The 22,240-nt window shown below is 38.0% G+C and overlaps 1 protein-coding gene across 6 annotated transcripts in view; it reads right to left on the bottom strand.

Annotated features, from left to right (window-relative positions):
* LOC125776421 (transcription factor SPT20 homolog) overlaps positions 1–22,240 on the bottom strand; it is a 354,201-nt gene that overhangs the window by 219,566 nt on the left and 112,395 nt on the right. Inside the window, exon 4 of one of the 6 annotated variants that reach the window (XM_049448221.1) lies at positions 1,987–2,802. The exons of the other annotated variants lie outside the window; for them this stretch is intronic. Coding sequence (XP_049304178.1) covers positions 2,659–2,802 — 144 coding nt within the window. The 3' untranslated portion in view covers positions 1,987–2,658. Of the gene's footprint in view, positions 1–1,986; positions 2,803–22,240 lie in introns of those variants that run through there. 6 annotated transcript variants of the gene reach the window in all.

A 22,240-nucleotide genomic window follows, 5' to 3' on the forward strand; every position in this document is an offset into this window, starting at 1 on the left:
GAGTTTGTATGCTTCTGAAGTTGGCGTTGCTGTTGTTCTGCACTCACTTACTACACAAGAGATCATTAATTTAAATTTATGGTTTGGTTGACACACTGAGATGCCAGGGGTTTTTGCCACTGTGCTGCGCGAAAAGAATACGCTGCTCTCTATAAAGAAATATTCACTCAATTGAATTTAATATGAGATCATATTTGAATACCTCACTAAAATAGTATAGAGTGGTTTTACCTATCTATACCATATATCCCTCTTCGATAACTACAAGCGTCTTCATTACAGCTATTTGTTTGTTCGATACATTCGATTGATTCTTTATTTTCTTGTAAGAAATGAACTTACTGAATGCATTTCCTCGTTAAAATGTATAATCTCTTGTAATTACAAATCGTATTTTCGAAGCAGACCATTCTAGATATGCTGGCTGCTTGTTCGATTCGCCACTCAAACTATAATCATAATATTCTCAGCATGTTGCAGGTATTTCTAAAAAATATGGATATATACATATACACCTACGACGCCTACTGGTGAAACGATGTTTAGCCGCTCGACTAGAAGAGACTGGCACAAAACGAGAGGCGTGGCAGACCCCGGAGTAGCCGTTCTGCAGAGAATATTGTTGCTGTTGCCGAGGATGTCACGGAAGCGCCGTCGATATCGACAAGACGACGAGCCACGCAAATGGGCTCAGCTGACGGTGTTTACAGCGAATCTTGGTACAAGATTTGCAGATGCTTCCGCACAAAGTCCAGACGGTGCATCAGCTGTTAGCTGCTGACAGCCAATCGCGTCTAACATACGCTCAAGCCATCCTTAACCACCACCAAGAGGAAGATGATTTTTCATCAAAAATAATCATGAGTGATGAGGCCCTTTTCCATCTTAGCGGGTACGTAGTAAATAAGCAAAATTTACGCTTCTGCGGCACTGGAAATCCGCGTGTAATCCACGAAGAGCCATTACACCCGCTCAAAGTCACTGTATAGTGTGCTGTTTTCGCTGGAGGAGTCATCGGACATTTTTTCTTCGAAGACGTCGCGGGCCAAACGGTTACTGTGAGTGGTGAGCGCTACAGAGCAATAATCAACGAGTTCTTTTGCCGCAACTTTATAAATTGGGATTGGAAATCATGTGGTGCCAACAGGACGGTGCACGTGCCGCAACCGATATGCTGAAGGTTGCATTTCCCGGGCGCCTAATTTCCCGTTTGACGATTTGCACTGGCCAGCAAGACCGCTCCAGACTTCTTTTTGTGTGGCTTTTTGAAGTCGCGGGTTTATGTCAACAAGCCTCAGACTCTTGCAGCTCTTAAAGACAATATCCGTCAAGAAAATTCTGGCCAAAGTGATGGAAAATGCCAAAAAAGGGCTCAAATGACAATCAACAGAGGTGGCGGCCATTTACATGATATCATTTTCTCGACTTGATGTAAAAAAATTGAAAAGATTTTTTTTATTTTTTCCACAAGCAGAATAAAAGTTTTTCATTTTTTAAAAAAGTTTTTCATTTTCCAAAAATATCGTAAGGTTATTATTTTGGTTAATATTGTATACATTTTCAATTTTGTAGAGAGTTGCCACCTTTAAAAAAAATGAAACAAAAAATATTATAAAATATACTTGAAACCGCATTTAAAAAAAAAATATGGTTTGAAAGCTAAGTTTTGGCATGGTGTTGCCACCTATAGAAAAATTGAAACTAAAAATATAACAAAATAAACGCAAAGCAAAATATGCAGCTTCAGGATGCTATTGAAACGTTTAAAATTTACACACATTTTAATGTCGCGTTGCCACCTTTCAAAAAATCTTATTTTACGAAAATATTTAAAAATGTGTGACAAATATACAAGATGTAACACAGTATTATTGCAAAAGAAAACATTGTTTGAAAGCTAAATTTTGACTTGGCGTTGCCACCTATAGAAAAAATTAAAATATTAAAAAATAAAATTGTAGCAGCATAATAAACTTCAGCACGCTATTGAGACGTTTAAATTTCTTGTATATTTTAATGTAGCGTTGCCACTTTCCGTTAAATGCTATTTTAAGAAAATATTGAAAAATGTGTGACAAATATACGAAATGTAACACAACATTATTTACAAAGAAAATATTATTTGAAAGTTAAATTTTGCATGGCGTTGCCACCCATAGAAAAAATTAAAACAGCAGAACTTATAAAATAAACTTGTGGCAGCATAAGGAGCTAGAATGTTCTTATTAAAATATAATTTAATTGGTGTTGCCACCTTTTTAGAAATTTTACTTTAACAAAATATTAAAAAATATATATGCAGCAAATATAGGGCATGTAACAAAGTTTTATTTGGGGCTATAATTTAAAACTAATTTCTTGTAGAGCTACCAGCTGTCTACAAATGTTCATTAAAAAATTTCTCTTACGAAAGCTTAATACAATAATATTATTTTGCTAATATCAAGAAATTTCAGCACTCAGTAATCATTTCGCGCTCATTAAAGATTGTGCGACCCTATTGCATAACCCTTTATATAAAATGACAGACATGCATGAACCTTGTTTATATTTCTCTCTCAAATTGAAGCCAATTCAGTTAGCCTTCATTATGGCATCAGATTTTCTCTACACACATTTCATAATAAACTCAGCAATAACTGACTAAATGCTAAGCAATTAACAGCGATTCACACTTCCAAAAATAATTGCAATTAATTGTCTATAAATACCTGTACAATTATCCGTCAAAGACACAGCACATGAATGGCGTATAATAAATAATTGGCTAAAGTATGTATGTAAATGTGAGTGCGTGCTTACCTGTAAAGAAACAAAAGAAATAAAGAAACTTAATTAGCGAGTTAATAATTACATTTGCAACATATGTGGCACGTACAAACAGACACACTTATATATACATGACTGTACGGCTACAAACGCTGGCAGTTGAACGGCAGTGAACCCTAACCTCAATATCAGATGGGCAGACGACTAGGCAAAACCACCGACGGGGCCACTATGTGAATAGATACGTGATACCGGTGTGTGTGTCTGTGTGGCATGTGAATTTACGTAAATTGTCGTAAACGCAGTTAGGAAGCATTTTGCCGCAAGTATGCCACACAAATTTGCAGCCATACGAGGAGCATACGGGCGACACACCTTCCACAGAGGCTAGCCATGCGCATGGACGCGCAGGCAAGATGCCACATATTTTGCGCACAAATTGCCATTTGCGGTTGATTGCGGTCGCGCACAAATCACCACAAAATGCATTTGCGGACATGTGTGAGAGCGCGCGCCCATGATAATGCACAATGCGCCGCGCACAAGGTAGAGAAGAGGAAGCTGACGAAGAGGCGGATAGAGTGAAAATAAAACAGAATCAGCGAGCAGATGGTTTGCCCATTCAGCAGGCGGTTGTACAAACGGCCGGTAAAGAGCCACACAATCAGCTTGTTGGCCATGCCACGCAGCGCGCTCCGGTGGCACACAGTGCGGCCGCTATACAGCGCGACTGTGCGCGCGCCATAAGCGGTAGCGCGTAGAACAGACAAAAGAATGCAATAAATAAGCATTTATGTTTTATTTGCAATGGCCGAAATTGAGGTTAAAAGTTTTACGGCTTCACGCATGCGAAACGCTTGTAAATGCCGCCGACACAGAGTCAGAGCCGTAGCGGCGGCAGACAATACGCTAAATGAATAAGCAGATGAAAGGAGGTTGCAATCAGCACTGCAAGCGGCAGTCACAGATTGCACATTACCTAAGAAGGTGCCGAAGAATGGAGGCGCAGACGACGCGCTTGCACGCGGAAGCGGCGAGCGCAAGAAATCGCAGTAGATAATCACCGCCAACGTCGCGGCCGCTTGCAAATATTGCCTCCGGCAGTTAAGCAAACAAACAGCGGTCACTCGTCAAGCGCAGCCAATCAGCCAACCACGGCGTTGTCATCAACAGCCCGGTCTTCGTTGCAACTGTCATCCAGCTGCCACAGCAGTAAAACTGCGCTACATAATTCATTCGCCACCGCGCGGCAGTCACAGTCCTAGCGGCAGCTCGTTTGCACGTTTTGTTCTTTCCGTTGACAATCGGTGTTTGTGTGATTGCCATGCATGTGTGTGTTTGTGTGGTTTATGGCCACAAAAGATGGGTGTTCTTGCTTTGTGGCACAGCGGCGCTTTGCAATGCGGCGGCGGTGCTCCATTAGCTAACGGCAGTTCAAGTATAAACGAGTCTGCGCATCTTGCTGTTTTCTTTTATTTTTACTTCGCATTCGCCGCTGCTTGCTGTCAATCAATGCGTGGTATAACTGTCAGCATAAATATTTGCTAATGGCATTACAGCAACAAGAAGATCGCGAAAAGTAGGTGAAATATTGTGGCGTTTTCCACGTGAAAAAAAGGAAGAACAAACGAAAATGGAAATAAAATGTAGAAAGACAGGAAAACGGCATAATTTAAAAGCAAATAGCTTTGGCATAGCCATAAATACAGTTGTGAGCACATACTACACATGCAAATATTGACTAAATGTGGCAACATTGCTGCTTGGTAACCACCAGTTGCGATTCTAAATATTCCTCAAACGTATTTGCGCAAAATTGAAAGCTAAGCAAAGTAAACAACCGCCAGCGATCAGATGAAATTAATGAAAGCTATTCGTATCCCCATGAATTATTTGCGTTTCATTTAATAAATATAAATTATTTATCGCATATAAAACAGAATATAGTATGAAGAAGGCACAGCAAATAATAGCCACTGACCTTGATTTTAATCGGTCATTTTGTATGGCAGCTATATGTTCTAGAGGTCCGATCTGAATAAATTGTTCGGAGTTTGTGCCGTTACCTTAGAAAATAATTCACGCAAAATTTCGTGAAAATATTTCCTCAAACAAAAAAGTAGTCCACACAAGGACTTGATTTCTATCATTCAGCTGTTATCGCAGCTATATCCTAATGTGATCCAATATCGGCGGTTCCAATGAATAAGTAGCGTCTGCTAACCAAATTTCGTGTGCGGAATCGTTGCGAATATTGGAAAAGGCTTACGGTGATTAAGTTTTATCAAAAACACAAACCTACGAGTGGTACAAAGTCTTCAAAGATGGTCGAAAGATCATCGAAAACATGCCTCGTTCGGGATAACCTTCGACCTTTTCAACTGATGAAAATATTAAACAAGTGAAGGATATGGTGCTTGAAAATCGTCAGGAAAGTATTAGGGAAATAGCAAGAGAGCTCGACATCTCTCGCAAATCCGTTGAATTTTCGTCCGTTGGATTTTTAAGTATGAAATGCGTTCTTGCTCCACTCGTCCCGATAAAGCTGAATATTTATCCAAAAAGAGCACCGTAAACAGTTCTTCTTGGATCATAGATCGTGCAAATGAGATTAGGGATATTTAGACTCTCCCCTATCAGCCATTAGCTGCACAAAGAAACGAACAAACTTTAAACAATATCAATTAAGTCGATGCCCTTGTGAATATCAGGGTGTATTTTTTTCAGCCCATCTCATTACTTATTCGTCCATGTCGAGCGGTACGAGTATAGCGGTAGTTTCAGCACATTTTACACTCAGCTTGTCGATAGGCAATCTATTTTGGTTGAGGATAACACAACAAAGGGAAGTCAGTGGCTGACATATCAGGCCAATAAACGGCAGAACTGCTTAATTGGCAGTGTAACATGACTCGCCTTGAATCAGAACCAGAATTGGTCAAGATTTTTTCATTCTTTAATAACCACTTTTATGGACTCTTTCATAATTTCATTTCTTTCTTTAAATAAAGAATCCGATGAAACTACCGGAAACGCCGTCCTAAAAAAATATTGTTGACATGGCATGAAAGCGGTGGCTTATATACCGGGTTCCAGACCACAAAGGAGTTCCGTCCGTCTGGCTTCCGAACAAGTACAGGAAATACTGAAGTAACTAAGAATGATGTACAACGAAATTTCCGAAGGGGATGAAAGGCAGATCAGGGCGAGATGGAATGCCTTAAGTACATGCGGGATCGACACGGTCATGTGAAAGAACCCTTAGGAAAACTCGTTTGCTTCTAACTCACACGGTGTCGAAAGGACTGCCCGGCAACCTACTGGCATTACATGCAAGCTAGAGGGACATAAATTATAACGATACATGCAGAAAATGCAGAGAAGTTGGCATGAGAGAAACGCTGGAACACCTCCTATGCCTCTGTCCAGCACTATGTAGAACTCATCTCAAGTATCTAGCAGCTTCGGGGTTCAAAGGAGTGGATGAAGTATCAAATGTTTTCACTTTAAGCAGAATAGTTTCATAGAAGTCTTCGAACCATAAAAGTATTATCGCTGGAAATTAATTCTCGATTTTGAAATAAAAATCTTTGCATTGCACTTATTTTTATCCAAAAAGATGCACTTTTTTTGTCTCTAAAAATTTGACTCAGAAGACGATCCCATCCTCCCTTAACAGCACTCTGGTTAATGTTTTAGGTATTGTCACACATTCCGGTTAATGTTTTGGGTATAAAACGTGCTAAGACTCGTACTAAAATACCTGAATCATTTGTAAAAACACATCGAGTAGAGGTAGCAGAAGGTATTCACGACAATGTGACCTACTTTAATTAAGGACTTATTGCAGCTCCCTAGTCGTGGGTATATGACGTCAAAACCATCCAACAATTTAGCGAACGGCGCTTCAAAAATTAATCGAAATTAAAAAAAGCAAAATTCGCTGAAGGTACAGAAGGTCATACCAACCCGGGCTTATAAGAAGTATATGGGAAAGTATATGAAGCTTTGGCATGCTTGTACATATTGGCTCAGCAGCCTAATTTTAAGGTAATAATATAGATTTGTTTTAAAATACCTGAAAATCGCATATTATATGCCGACTCCGTTGTATAAAAAATCAATAAAATTAGATGTATGCAAATTGAATTCCGTCATTCATTATGCTCATAAATTTGCTTAAAAAGTTTAAAACTAGTTTTGCAACTATAAATAAAATTTTAACTGTACATATAATCTAATACGTTAATGTATCGTATACCTAAATCAGTGCTTCTGGTCCATATTGATGTTCGACTGCACGTGGGAATTAAAATATTTCTGTAGAATATGTTAGACTATTAGATAACAGACTTAACAAATTATTTGCCGCTACCCAGCAATTTAATTACTCACCCTATTAATATTTGATTAAAGCAATAAAAAGTGTTTATAGTTTCGCTTTATAGTCTAATATTAAAAATCACTTAATATTAGTCAACACTCTAAGCTAGTTTATGACACGACCTTCGAATGCGTAACAATAATTGCAGCTCACATTACAACCGTAGGAGAGATGAAACCAGTTTTCGAGCGGATCAACAATAATATCGAAAATATACCTTTCAAAATGTATGTACCTTAATAAAATATATAATTTGTAATGTTAACATTAATGGCTTGGCATTGAGACGCCCAACAAAAACGCAATCACTTTTGAGGCCAAAAACAAAAAATAAAAATAAGCAAAAAAATAAATAAAAAATAAAATTAAAAAAACGTTAACTTAGATTACAGCGAAGCTATAATACCCTTCACAAATTAAAAATTTCCATATAAGAACTCAATTTTGATTGATCAGTTTGTATGGCAGCTATATGCAATAGTGGTCTGATCTGGTAAACTTCTTCAATAATTGTAGCGGTGCTGAGTATAATAGCCTATGCTGAATTTCGTGAAGATATCTTGTGAAATAAGTTTACCATACAAAGTCTTGATTTTGATAGATCAATTTGTATGGTAGCTATATGCCATGGTGGTCCGATATCGGCGGTTTCGACAAATGAGCAACCTCTTAGGGAGAAAAGAACGGGTTCAAAAATTCGGATCAATATCTGAAGAACTGAAGAACTTGTTCGCATATATACATAAATACAAAACGACCGACGGACAGACGGGCAAATAGATGAAGTTAGCAAAATCGATTAAACTGGTCTTGCGGACCATTTATACATATATTTTATAGGGTCGCCAACATTTCCTTCTGTTACAAGTTCCGTGGCAAACTTAGTTTACCCTGTTCGGGGTATAATGAAATTTCCGTTTACCCACAATGACTACAATATGGTATGGCGAGAGAACGCAACTACACGAAAAGTCGAGAAATAATACTTCATCAAATATCAATTAAAAAATTAAGCATATAATTTTTTGTGAATTTATGTGCGTGCGTTCAGCATTATAAAGCGCTATAAACGAGCGAACGAACGAAACGATAGACGCCCACCACAATTCACGCCTAAATGATTCTGTCAATAAGCCAGCAGCAGCGGAATACTAATAAAATAGCCAAGCTAAGCCATAGAAGCACGAGTGGAACTGATGTGAACGTGTAGACAGTTGAAACGTGAGTCTGTCGAATTCGTTGTTATTGTTGTTATTGCTGCCGCTGTTGGCACTTGACTGTTTTATTGTGCAGCACATCGGGCCATTAGCATTATTTTAGCACCTTGATTTCAATTTTTATTCGATTGTGCTTTGGCTGTGGAAGCTTTAGAGCATTAAACAATAGCATGACAGGTAGCTAGAGAACTGATGAAATACACATAAACACACAAGTGAATAGACGCTTTCATTTGTGTGAGTATGTGAGTGTGTGGAACGAGGGTGAGTAAGCAGTCAGCGAGCACTAAAACGCTGCTCCACTCAATAATCGACAGGTTTACGCTTTCTAGACTACAGTTGTGTGCAAAGTGCTGTCGTGGCCTCATATATATACATACATAGTAAATGGCTTTGACTCACTGGTAAATATTTATGTCTAATGTAAACTATAAGGTCTAGCAAAGAGAAATTCATTATTTTTGTCTTAAATTGAGAGTAATATTTAGCACACTTATATCGATATTCTGCTTGAGGCGATTGTCTCATGTCTCTAATTGTCACAATCTTCATTTAGTGACTCTGTTAGGAGTCTTATTTTGATATCAAAATGAAGATTGTGACAATTAGAGACATGAGACAATCGTCTCAAGCAGAATACCGATATTAGAATTATCTAATTTATTTAAAATATGCTTCTTTGTACGATTGCTCTCATAGAAACCCTTGTCCCTAGTGACAAAAAGCTGGGACAGTCGATTTTCGCAAGCTTTTCTTGAGGCGAATTTTTCGCCAACGAAGACATTGGTCGTAGACAGGAACAGATGGAAATCACGTGGTGTCAGGTCCGTTGGCACATTTGAGCTCCCAACCAAGCTCCCAGAGCTGTTGACGAGTCAGTAGCGATGTATGTGAATTGGCGTTGAGCTGATGGAACACCATTTCTCTCCAAAAAGTATAAAGCTGTCCGCTTCTGGGCGATTTCTTACTTCAGACGATGCAATTATTTACAGTAGAGTTACAAATTCAGAATTTAACCATACGATATGAGCTCATATTAGCTGATTTTCTCCCAATCCTACCAATTACACAGCAAATCCATATTGACAGTAAACCCTGGCTTAGCCACTGTTCACGGCGGCACACTGCGGATCGACGACGACCTTTTTCGCTTGAAGTTGTCGTAGGTGACCCACTTTTCATCATAAGTAACCATCTGCTGCAGAAATTTTTCGAGTTTGTAGCGATATACTTATTGAAATGACACCCAAATGTGTTTTTGTACAGATCTTAAGCAATCGAAATAACACGTATGTATATGATTTGACGATTTCCCTTGTATGAAACAATATTTTATTTGACAATACTTATGTAGTATATCTTCACTAACTTTGGTACGTATCATTTTCTAAAGCTAATATCCGAACAATCTGGACAGTATTACTATGAGCAAAAAATAGTAAGACTTTGTTCATAATTTGAAAATTCTTAATTTATTCTTCAAATTCTATGAATTCCCTCTTGGCCTCAATACACTTGTGTCAACTTTTGTCCAATCCTCGAAACAGTTATTAAAGTCAATTTATGGATTAGCCTTCAATCACGAAGAATCAATGCAGTATGTGACGGTGCATTATCGTGGTGCAAAAGCCAAGAGTTGTCGGCCCATAATTCCGGCCTCTATTTACGAATAGTTTCGCGTAACACTGTAATAGTGTGCAATAGGAGTCACACTGCACTAATCGAAGAAAACTGTCAACATAACCCCGATTTTTAGCCCCCCTTTGAAGTGTTTTTCGGCTCTCCTTTGCCACGATGTTCGGCCGATTAGTCGTCTATTTCCGGGTCGTGAGCATAGTTTCAAGACTCATCGCCAGTAATAACACGTTTCATGCCATCCTGGTAGTCGGAAAGCACGGTTTCACAGACTTTAACTTGACACAGTTTTTCGAAAGATTTGATTGATTTTGGTTTACTTATTTTCTTTAACAAAAATATTTAAAGAACTCTCCACGGTTACTAAATGAATGCTATTTATTTTCTCTCAATTGTATAATAATTATTGCTGTTAATATAGAGTAGAACTCTATATTTTAAAATTCAGCACATGTCATGCATATTAAATGATATTAACAGGATTTGTGTTCAAAATAAGAAATACCAGCCGAACACATTGAATTGGCAACGATAACGAAAACCAAATAGAGAAAAGTAACAGCTAAATGTGAATTTTATCAAAACATGAAAAAACGGTTTCTGTCATCGTCAAATTAGAAAAAAAAACTGAATATTAAGAAATTTTAATAATGAAAAAAATGCAAAAAAAAAAACACATTCTTTTATCGCCATATAATGAACAGAAATCTATGATTGATTGATTAAGTATACAGAATTTGCAAATCTTTTATAACGGGGGTGATTTTTTTGAGGTTAGGATTTTCATGCATTAGTATTTGACAGATCACGTGGGATTTCAGACATGGTGTCAAAGAGAAAGATGCTCAGTATGCTTTGACATTTCATCATGAATAGACTTACTAACGAGCAACGCTTGCAAATCATTGAATTTTATTACCAAAATCAGTGTTCGGTTCGAAATGTGTTTATCGACAAATTTTGTTCAGCGATGAGGCTCATTTCTGGTTGAATGGCTACGTAAATAAGCAAAATTGCCGCATTTGGGGTGAAGAGCAACCAGAAGCCGTTCAAGAACTGCCCATGCATCCCGAAAAATGCACTGTTTGGTGTGGTTTGTACGCTGGTGGAATCATTGGACCGTATTTTTTTCAAAGATGCTGTTGGACGCAACGTTACGGTGAATGGCGATCGCTATCGTTCGATGCTAACAAACTTTTTGTTGCCAAAAAATGGAAGAACTGAACTTGGTTGACATGTGGTTTCAACAAGATGGCGCTACATGCCACACAGCTCGCGATTCTATGGCCATTTTGAGGGAAAACTTCGGACAACAATTCATCTCAAGAAATGGACCCGTAAGTTGGCCACCAAGATCATGCGATTTAACGCCTTTAGACTATTTTTTGTGGGGCTACGTCAAGTCTAAAGTCTACAGAAATAAGCCAGCAACTATTCCAGCTTTGGAAGACAACATTTCCGAAGAAATTCGGGCTATTCCGGCCGAAATGCTCGAAAAAGTTGCCCAAAATTGGACTTTCCGAATGGACCACCTAAGACGCAGCCGCGGTCAACATTTAAATGAAATTATCTTCAAAAAGTAAATGTCATGAACCAATCTAACGTTTCAAATAAAGAACCGATGAGATTTTGCAAATTTTATGCGTTTTTTTTTTTTAAAAAAGTTATCAAGCTCTTAAAAAATCACCCTTTATATGTATTTTTCATTCAGAAACCGCAAAAACTTAATGACATGTGATGAAAGCTCAGGCAAGAATTGCTAAATCGAGTTCTAACACTTAACATGAGCATTTAAGCATGTTTTCTAGTTTTCTTAAATTTTTCTGTCTTACAGTCTCTGCGATTCGTGAGGCAACGAAGCTGACTTGAAAATCCATTACCCGGTTTGTGAGGAATATGCTAAAGGCGATAGATAATTAAATGATGATTGCACCGCGACCTAGGTGCCGAAGGCGATATACATATACATATACATAAATGCCATATCAAACAAACACTGTTCGTCGAATCCTTCTCCAATGTTTGGTTCCGGAGAATTCTGCTAATTTTCAAAGCATTTTCTAATCGATAACTAATCTAAATGTTTGCTAGCAATACATTTTTATATGCATTTGAACATATAGTCACCTAAAATGCAAAACAACGTATCATCTTTGTGTTTCTTATTGCTTACGATTCACCACATAAAATTTTCAGCTATTGCTGTCAGATATAACCAATGTATAACAGTTTTATAACCAAAACTAATATTTTGTTTCATTATGAGTGGTTTATATTATATTGTTTCCTTCACTTGAAAACAATTTTAACTGTAAATTTCATTTTAACTAAAATCGGCATTGCTTTGTAATTTTTTTTTACAAAACCGTTGGAGTGTGTTCTGTTACAAATAAGTATTTTTTTACGCCGCTAGCATATTTTTATATCAAGCGAGTTATAGCGAAACAAATAAGTATTCTCTCTTCGCAGCCCAAACTTACTTGTTTACATTATACGTACATATATGTAACTCTATTACATACCACTCCAACACTTGTTAATTACTACAAGGCAAACCGGGGTTTCTATGAAATGTAAAATACTGTAAATAATAATAGTAATCGATAAATGATTACACAGTAATTACTGCTACAACTGAAGTGTTATTCGAACCTGTCTAATAATAATGTCAATATGGATTCTTAGACAGGTAATTACCGTCTTCAACACGTTGGAGCACTTTTGTGGCCGTTCAAGCATAGGAGATTCTAGATCATGATTGTTCAAATAGTACACAATTTAGCAACTTTGGCTCATAGCATCATAATCGTGATTGCAGTCAATAATTACCGGATTTTCGGAAAGTAAATTCAACTTCATTAATTTATCTTACTGGTTATACCCCTTTCACCCTAGTATAGATCTATATATGATGAGTAAAAAGGCTTAATTTTTAATAGCAATACAGTTATAGGTCACTTTGGTTTTCCGAAATCGATTTATAGAGATAATAGCGAGATCTAATCACCGTTCTAGAAATACTACTGCAGTCAAAAAGTAAGGTGAAACTGGCACTTCAAACTCCCGGGAGGAAGGCAGGTATATTTTTTTCTAGATTGGTAGTACTGTCTATAACAACCAAAAATGAATTTCGATTTTTACAATGGTTGATATTGTTGAGCAAAGAACTTGCTTTATATTATGGAGCAGACACGTGGAAAACGTTGCCGAAGACCTTTGCTAATCTAACTACGGAAGAAAAATACTTTTATAAGTGCTACAACGAGTTCACAGCCTAAAGCCAACGAACCGCGGTCTGGACGGCAATCAATCTTTACCGATGAATGCCAAAAAATCAAAGATTCGGTGCTTTAAAATCGTCAATTGGCAATTAGACACCTCAATTATAGTGTTGGAATATCATTTGGCTCATCCCACACCAGGTTGAAGAATGTTTTTTGTCTCAAATACACAAAGTCTCCGTTGGTGCTAAAATCGCTCACATGCAACTTTGGATCTTTGCGACTTATTTGCATAGAACTGGAGTCATATCGTTCCTCAATCGCAATATTCGTCCGATTTGGCTCCGTTTAACTTCTGGCTAGTCAGCAAACTCAAAGGATCAATGCGGTGACAGCGATTTGGCACAACTGAGGAGAATCGAAGAAGTTTCTGAAGGTTACACCAAAAAAAAAAACTATTCCGTCTGTTGCGACGACTGAAAAAATAAATGAATAAATAAAAATAATAAATTTTAAATATTCAAAAGACACTATTTGAAGGTACTGCTCTTGATAACCATTCAGATCTTAGTCAAATTTGAGATTAAGTAGAGAATTTTGAGTAATATATTTACATATGCAGATATTAAAAACTCAACAGTAGAATCATGGCAAATATGGTTTTCAACCTAAACACAAATGAAGGTAAAAAGTGATCTCGGAGAGATATTGGATTTAACTAAAGAACTGAACCAGTATCAACACCAACAACATCACAATATCAGTCTTGAAAAGCAAAGCAACTTTGGACAGGTGATACTTTGGATCGAGTAGGCAATTGAGGAGTAAGGTCCAACCTCGACGAACGAAGACCAAACTCAACAAGTCCCTCAATATTCCCGTTCTGGTATATGGTGTGGAGGCATGGACAACGACATATCTAATGAGTCGTTTTTATGAGTGTTCGAAAGAAAGGATTTGCGGATGATGTATGGTCCTTTGCACATTGGAAACTGCGAATACCGGAATGATGAGCTGTACGAGATAAAAGGCGACATTGACATAGTTCAGCGAATCGCGAGACAGCGGCTGCGCTGGCAAGGGCATATTGTCCGGATGGAAGAGAACATTCCAGCTTTCATGGTGTAAGCGGTGACTACGCCAGTAAGGAAAAAGAAGAGAACTGATTTTGTTTCCATTTCAAAGTTTGAGAAACACTGAAGAACACAGTTAGAAAAATTTTTTCTTCTTCTATATTTCTTTGGAATAGGATATTTAAAAATAATATAAAAAATTATATTTAACTGTGATCAAAAGTAAAGTTTTCTCATTCATTCTGATTTATTTTCTTAAAAAAAAGACATTAAAAAAAACAATCATTGACGTATGCATATAATTAACTATAATGCCCGAAGTGACAGCCAATTTGTGACATTTGTCAACTTTCGAAAGTTCAACTTGAGTGAAATTCACCAAACCAAAAAAAGGGAAGATGTGGGCGAAATGTAACAATAGCCAACAACTGACGAGCGAACCACACCCATATAGTACATATTTACATATATACATATATTACATATATACATACTTATATACAACCACACACACAACTTCAGTGCAAAAGTAAGCTAATGAAATTGAAAGCCCCGGCAACCGGGCGAGAGAGAAAAATGCCAGACAACTGTTCGCTCTCACGATAGTTGTTGTGGAATTCCAGTTTCTTGTTGTTGTTGCTGCATTAAATAAAAATTACTTTTGACACTTTTTGTCAGCGAACACAGAACTGTTGAAATTATTAACAAATGTTTATAATTACACACATGATAAAGTGTACAACACAAAATACGCGCGATAAATAAAGAAATGAGACACAAACGGGAAAAGCGAAAAAATTGAGGCAAATTTAATTTATACACAGGCCAAATATGTAAATGCCATAAATAAATAGAGATGTATGGCAAACTCGTTCAACCGCAAAATCGAAATAAAAATTATTAATGCAAAATGCTAAATATGTAATACAACAACAACAACAGCAAACACAACAACAAAAATAATGGAAAAACAATACAAATAATATGAGTAATGAATAACGGCATGTATTACCATGTCAATTTATATGTCACTATGTTAAAAAGGCTTAAGTTGACTTAAGCGAAGTTAGGTATTTTGATTTCTATTGAAATCTCAGCTGTTTTCTTTAACTACTTTTTACATATTTCGTAGCTTAAACTTCCAAAATATTACCCGAGTTGAAATAAAGCTTCGGGTCTAAAAGAAATTACTCATAATAACTATAATAGCGCTCAAAAACTCAAGTCGACTTAAGCCACTTTATCGTTTCACCATCATTTCGTGTCTACAAGTATTTGTTGCGACAGAAATGAAATTGGTTTATCTTTTTTCCATTATTATTTATTCTATGGCAATTATGCGCATATCCAGCTACTCATTGGTATATTTGCATGTGTGTGTGTGTGTATGTAAATGATATGCAATTTTAATATATTTAATATTATGCAAATAAGCTCGAAGTGCTTGTTTACATTAAAACATAATATTTAACGCTGCATTGCAAATGTGAGCGTGAATAATTGGAGTGTAAACATGCCGATAATTGTTGGGGAGCAAATCAGAAGGCGGAAATTGTTCACTGATGTTGTAATGCAAATCAATGAAAGTGTTGTTGCCATTGAGGTGAAAGGGTGAGTAAGAGACGGTACGGATTGTGTGGCGAGAGATCGCATATTAGAAAAACATTGTTTGAGAAAAATTCCAAAAACTCAAAAATACGTGAGTTCCTTACCATGGGGTTCAAATTATATTTCTTGTGACCGCAATAACCGTAAATCCTCCCGGAGATTTTGAACAAATTAGTAAACAATTATCTTTTAATATTGAATTGTCAACATATTCATTGGTTTCTTATGTTTTGCGAGCTTAAAATTTTTGCATTACATATGTACTTATGTATTATATAGAATCATATGTTAGAGATCGGGTTAGATAGCCTATTTGATATTTTTTTTTTAACGACTGGTCAGAATTTTAGCAATTATTTTTTAACACAGAGTTTTTTCTTGGCAAAACTGAGAGACATAAGCTGTCTTCATTCACTAACGCTCGGCTCGTTTTCCTCGCGATCGGCTCTCTTGTTAAAAATTGACGTATATGGACGTATGGACGATATAAGCGCGTCCATTTCAAAGTCGTATAACCTATTTCGAATGGTACCAAGTTTTAATGTTATTTTTGTTTAATATTTAGTTATTTCATCACGCAAATTTCCGTCCCGGAATGTGTTTTGCGCTCTTGTTTCAACTTATGGTCAGCATAATCGGCCTACTGTGCGTGCTATTTGCCACACCATCAACCATCTTGAGACCCAGCATTCATTATTGGATAATATTCGACCGAATAGACCACGTCGAGCCCGAAGTGAAGAAAATATAGCAGCCGCAGCTGAGAGTTTACAAAAAGAGCTGCTCATTTATTGGATTTATCGGAACACTATAGCTTATAGCCGACACACAAACTAAAACATCAAATACAGGTCCATGCGTGGGACCTTTTTTATTTAAAGAGATACATATATTCCCGAACTTTGGAATGGGTTATTGTTTAATGCAGCTATACAGCCTCTGAAGAAACTGTTTAATGAATGAATGATACTCGTTTATACTATAAGAAATATAGATGTGAAGGGCATTATAGTCGACTTAGTCCCTTAGTGAATCTTATTGTTTCTTCTTCTTCTTGATTGTGTAAAGAATTTCACTTTAGGTGTGGCTAAGAAACATTAGCTTGGGGTTCCTAAATACTCAAATATGACAAAAGTGAGTGCAGCGAAAGAGACAACATACTCCACCTAAATGCCATACCCATTTACTTATATACATATGTATGTACATCAATATATGTACATATTTATGTGTACCTACTCGTACAAATTTATTACAATCTACAAATAGTAAGTACATTTACAACCGCCGCCTCTCAACTTTCGCCAGTTCGCAGTCACGATTTTCCAGCATTCGTGAGCACTTTTTAATTAAATTAATCAACAACAAGTGGAGACGTTTCGGAGGCGGCCGAAAGCGGCGGAAACCTGCAAGCAGTCCAAAGTGCACATGCACCATTGCGTAACTAAACACCGGTACTACCAACACCACCACTGTCATGTCGGCAACTAGAGCCACAACGCCAGCCGCTGTCACCGTCGTCATCGTCAGACTTTCACTGCATGTTAAATAAAGTGGCAACGCTTACGAAAACTAATCGAAGCAATTTGTTCAGATGTCAGCTTTGTCTCGTGTAATTTCAGAAAAGCACACTCGATAACGGCACATGCACACACATATGTATATAAAGCATGTAGGTTTGTTAGTGCAACGCATGACAGGTCGCCCGGGTGACACACGGCGTACAAATATGTAATTATACAAACAAACACACGCATACACACTCCTATATGGGCTGTCCCCTGTAGCCGCATTAAATGTTAGACAACAACATGCTTTCACAGCCTTATTTGCAATTGCATTGTCTGTCTGAGCTGTGACACTGGCCCAACCGCCGCATTGGCCGTCTAACTCACTCACCGGCTAACTGTCAGGCTGACCAGCTGAGTGACTAAATGACAGTTCGCATGTGTGAGCTAATGCAAACGCGCTGTGGTTGCTGTTGTTTGTACTGTTGCATGCCTGACATTTGTTTGGCATTCGCTGCGCTTTTTGGGCTTGCGGGGACACGGCCCGTCAGCATTCTAAATAGTTGAAAGAAATCCGTTGTTTATGTTGCCTACGGCAGGCGATATCTAATTCAGCTTATCCCGCCAATGCGTTTCGGTAACCAATACCGCGACCACCACACACTTTTGGTGAGACAAATGAGTTGCACAATGACGTGGAACAGCAGCGCATAGACAAATGGTTTCGCCTGACTGACTTACAAATAGACAGAGAGAGAGGTAAATAAATAAAGCCACAGCGGTGGCGTGGAAATAGGAGCTGAGGTGTCTATCCGGTGAGGGCTTAGCTGCATGTTGCATGTTGCATGTTGCTTGTTGGTGAATTTACATATTTTCCTGTCAAGATTGTGCTTAATGTGAGTTCAGACTTAGTTTTGGGTAGTTTCTTTGTTTGTTCAAGTTGTCACTATGGCGGTAAAGATTAATGTAGAATCTAAGCTTACTTTACATCTTAGACGTTTAGTTATATACAACAATGTAATGTAATATTTGTAATACTTACGATTTTTTCCTAATTTATTACTATCTTATCCAATTTCCGATTTTTTTGTTATGACATTAATTAAAAGCGCAAAATATTCTGTTTTATTATTTTTTTATTAAGCTATCTGAAAACTATTAAGGTTCTCAACAGTCCTTAGTAACCTTTGTAACACTTCTTAGTTGTTGCCAAAACTTGAAGATATCTTATCTTGAAACAGGAAAAAATTGGCAACATAGCTTGAACCAAAAATATAATACCCTTCACAAATAAAAAAAATCCTTACAAGAGCTTAAATTTGATCGGAAGGTTTACTTTCCGCTTATATGCCATATATCCTCCCAAGGTTAAGTTTTAATACTGACTTCCAGGTGAGAATACCCTCTACATGTGAATGGGGAAGAGGTTTAGTAGAGAAGGAAAATACTATCTGTAAAACGGATCTAAAACTGACTGCGGAATAAGGAAGGCGATAGACTCCGACGATATTGATATCTCTCTCTCTCTCTCTATCCGTCTATCAAACTCAGCAAGCAGCTTCCAAGCGGATGTACTAGGCATAGAGAAGGTCTGTGGAGTTCTACTGAACAACTATGGAAAGATAAAAAGAATTACGATATACACAGTTAGGTAAATAAATGTAGGAAGGCTTTAAGCTCACTGGCAGATCAACTCCACTTCTCGGTAACTTGGGTTCTTGGCAACGAAGAAGCTGACGTTTTGGCTAAGTCAGGATTCTCTTTACACAAATCAGATGCGGTTAGCCGGAGGTTAGTGGGAAATACACAACCAAATGCCAAATAGCCAAACAGATATGACAAAAATATGGCAGCACAAGAATTAAAAATTTATTGCACAACTCTACCATAATCCCCATTTAGAACTATTGCATACAGACGAACATGGCTAAATCGACTCAGCTTGTCATACGATTTGGTTGGTAGAAAAGAGAGGCGCTTGTGTGGTGGAGCGCAAGCGGCCGAACTTGGGCCAACATTAGGCCCTTTGCGTCCCCGTGTAGTGTCCAATGTAACTCTTATCCAACAATTCACTGGATTTGGTAAAACAAAACTGTTTCTTTTGCACCTCAGCTGCCCAATGTCTCTTAAGTTGGAGTATTGGTACCCGTGAAATATGTTTCTTCTCAACTGGCTAAATGCTGGGTATTTGCATGAATAGTGTTGCAGGCTCTCATCAGCCTTCGCACAAGCTGTGCATTCCGCTGAATATTAAGCTCAGTTTTTCCTAGCAGTAATATCTTTTTGGTCTGTCCACCATCAACAGTACCCCAGAGTAGCTTTGTCTCCAAGTTTCAGGTAAAGATATTAACCTTCAAACATATAATGCTAGCAACTTCGTAAAATAGTGACAACTTTTAAAGGAGCTGCCCTTTGGCTACTTAGAGTAATTCTGTCTCCAGCTATCCTCAATCAGGAAAGTGTTTTTGACTTTTCATTTCCTTCTATTCCTATATGATATTAACCTTCAGAAAATCTGGTTATTGCCTGCTTTAACCTAATGAGACTTAGTATAAGCGCTACGGATAACCGTAATTTCCGCTTACTTATCCACTAGAATGTTTATGTACTTGCCGCTTAAAGCAGAAGCCCACTTGGCACCCTCTAACATGGCGACAATTTCAGCCTGAAATATCGAATTCTAGTCATTTAGTTTGAAGCTGCCCACTGTGTTTGGATTACTACGGAAAACCCCGCTCCTTTTGTCTTTATATCTTAGTATACTATAGTTTTGATACAGTTTTAGGACTAAGCTCTATTTTAGATTTTAGATTGGAATATTAAGCTTTTCTGCAGCTTTGTTAAAATTCAATTCTTTCTAAAGCACAAAGAGATAGTAACACGTCAGCCTTGAAATCCAACGCAGAATCGCTTTTGCCAACGGATGCTATTTTGGACTGAGTAGGCAATTGAAAAGCAAATTCCTCTCCCGACGAACAATGATGAGACTCTACAAAACCCTCATACTTTTCATCTGATATATAGTGCTGAGGCATGGAGAATGACTTCAGCTGATGAGTCGACCTTAGGAATGTTTGAGGGAAAGCTTTTGCGGAAGATTTATGGTGCTTTGCGTATAGAATCATCGTATTCGATGGAATGATGAACTGTACGAGTTACCCGACGACATTGACATAGTTCGACATGTGGAAGAGGGAGGCTTCCACTCCGTTGGAAGGATAAGGTAGAAAAGGACCTGGCTGTTCTTGGCATTTCGAATTCGCACGAAAAAGCGAAATGAAGAAACACTGGAACTAACTCGGTTATAACCATGAAATAGGTGACTCCGACAGTAAAGGAGAAAAAGAAGTTACCCGGCAATGCATAAGCATACTAAGTATACAGGAGTTCTTCAATTTTTCTCAAGATTGAAATGGATGGATGAATTTGGCTTGAGAAAGTAATGTTTAGTTATTTTGTAGCTTTTCTGAAAGTTTTTTTAAATATAAATAAAGTAAATTGTACAGTAGCTCCAAAGAAAATTTTCGAACTTTGCAAAAAAAAATTTGATTTTGTTTAATGCACCAGCAATAATTATTTCCTTCAACACAACGCTTTACAAAAGCAACTCAATCACATAAATTTAATTTAAGCTGCCGATAGCAAACCAGTCGCCATGCAATTTATTTCATCTTGAGCAAAAGACTTTCATTAAGAATACTTAAGAAGATAAGTCATTTACCAAGAGTCGAGGCTTCGCATGTGATTACAAGCAAATAGAAAATCGACAAGCAGAAATTATATTTACAAAGTACGTCTTGCTGCACCTTACACAGCGCTGCTCATGCATATGCATAGCTAGTGACCACAGCAGAATGCCAGCCGGCAGACCAAGCCTTGAGCGCTGACCAAGCCAGCGAACCCTTTATGCTGGCGCAGCAGGTAATCCAATACGACATGTCACTACTAAGAAGATGACTCTGGTGTTTTGCAATTATAATTTCGCCGCCCTTCCTGTGCCACCTATGGATTACAAGCGCTGAATGGTGAGCCACTTGCGGCACTCCGAGACACATACGCGCGTTAAATCTTTCAACGGAAAACTCTAAACTAGTGTGTGCAGTACGAACGGAATGTCTGGCAGCGAAGTGTAGAAAAATGTAAATCCCTCATCAATTAAAGTGAACATGCTTCAAGAAGCACCTGCTCATTTGTGCCACAGAAATGAGTAAGAAGAACACCGAGCACAGTGGTGCCACAATGGCGGTGCGGTGTGAGTTGCAAGGTGTGTAAGTAAGCGCGACTTCATGGAGTAGTGCCAGCCAGCAATGGCAACAGGACGACGCTGCTGTTCAGCAGCAAGAGCAAAAACAAATTACAAGAACAACAACAAAAACTAGCACAAAGAACAACAACTAAGTGGCGCGTTGAAATTGTAGCCGCAACCACAAACTGCAGTGCGACACAGCAACACTGTGCTGGAGGGGGCTGTACTTGCGACACGGGGTAGCTGCAACATGCCGCAGCAGCAGGTGGCATCGGCGTTTGGCAGTTGGCATTAAAAATGAGACAAGCCAAACAGTAAACTTACATGCAACAAACAAGTGTGGCGCGTCGGACGTCAGGTGAAGCCCCGCAAAGGCGTTGTTTTTTGTGACGTAAAAGAGGCAGACAGACAACCGACTGACGGAATGTCAGCCTAGCCAGCCTATGTAATGTAGACACATACCTCGCTACATATGAGACACAAACAATTGCAACATCGCAACATCGGCGGTGAATTGAATGACTCGTTGACTGGTTGGCAGTCACCAAACCATTTCAGCCAGCCAAACGACAGTCACAG

The sequence above is a fragment of the Bactrocera dorsalis genome, chromosome 2 (genome assembly GCF_023373825.1).
Source record: "Bactrocera dorsalis isolate Fly_Bdor chromosome 2, ASM2337382v1, whole genome shotgun sequence".
NCBI classification, from domain to species: domain Eukaryota; kingdom Metazoa; phylum Arthropoda; class Insecta; order Diptera; family Tephritidae; genus Bactrocera; species Bactrocera dorsalis.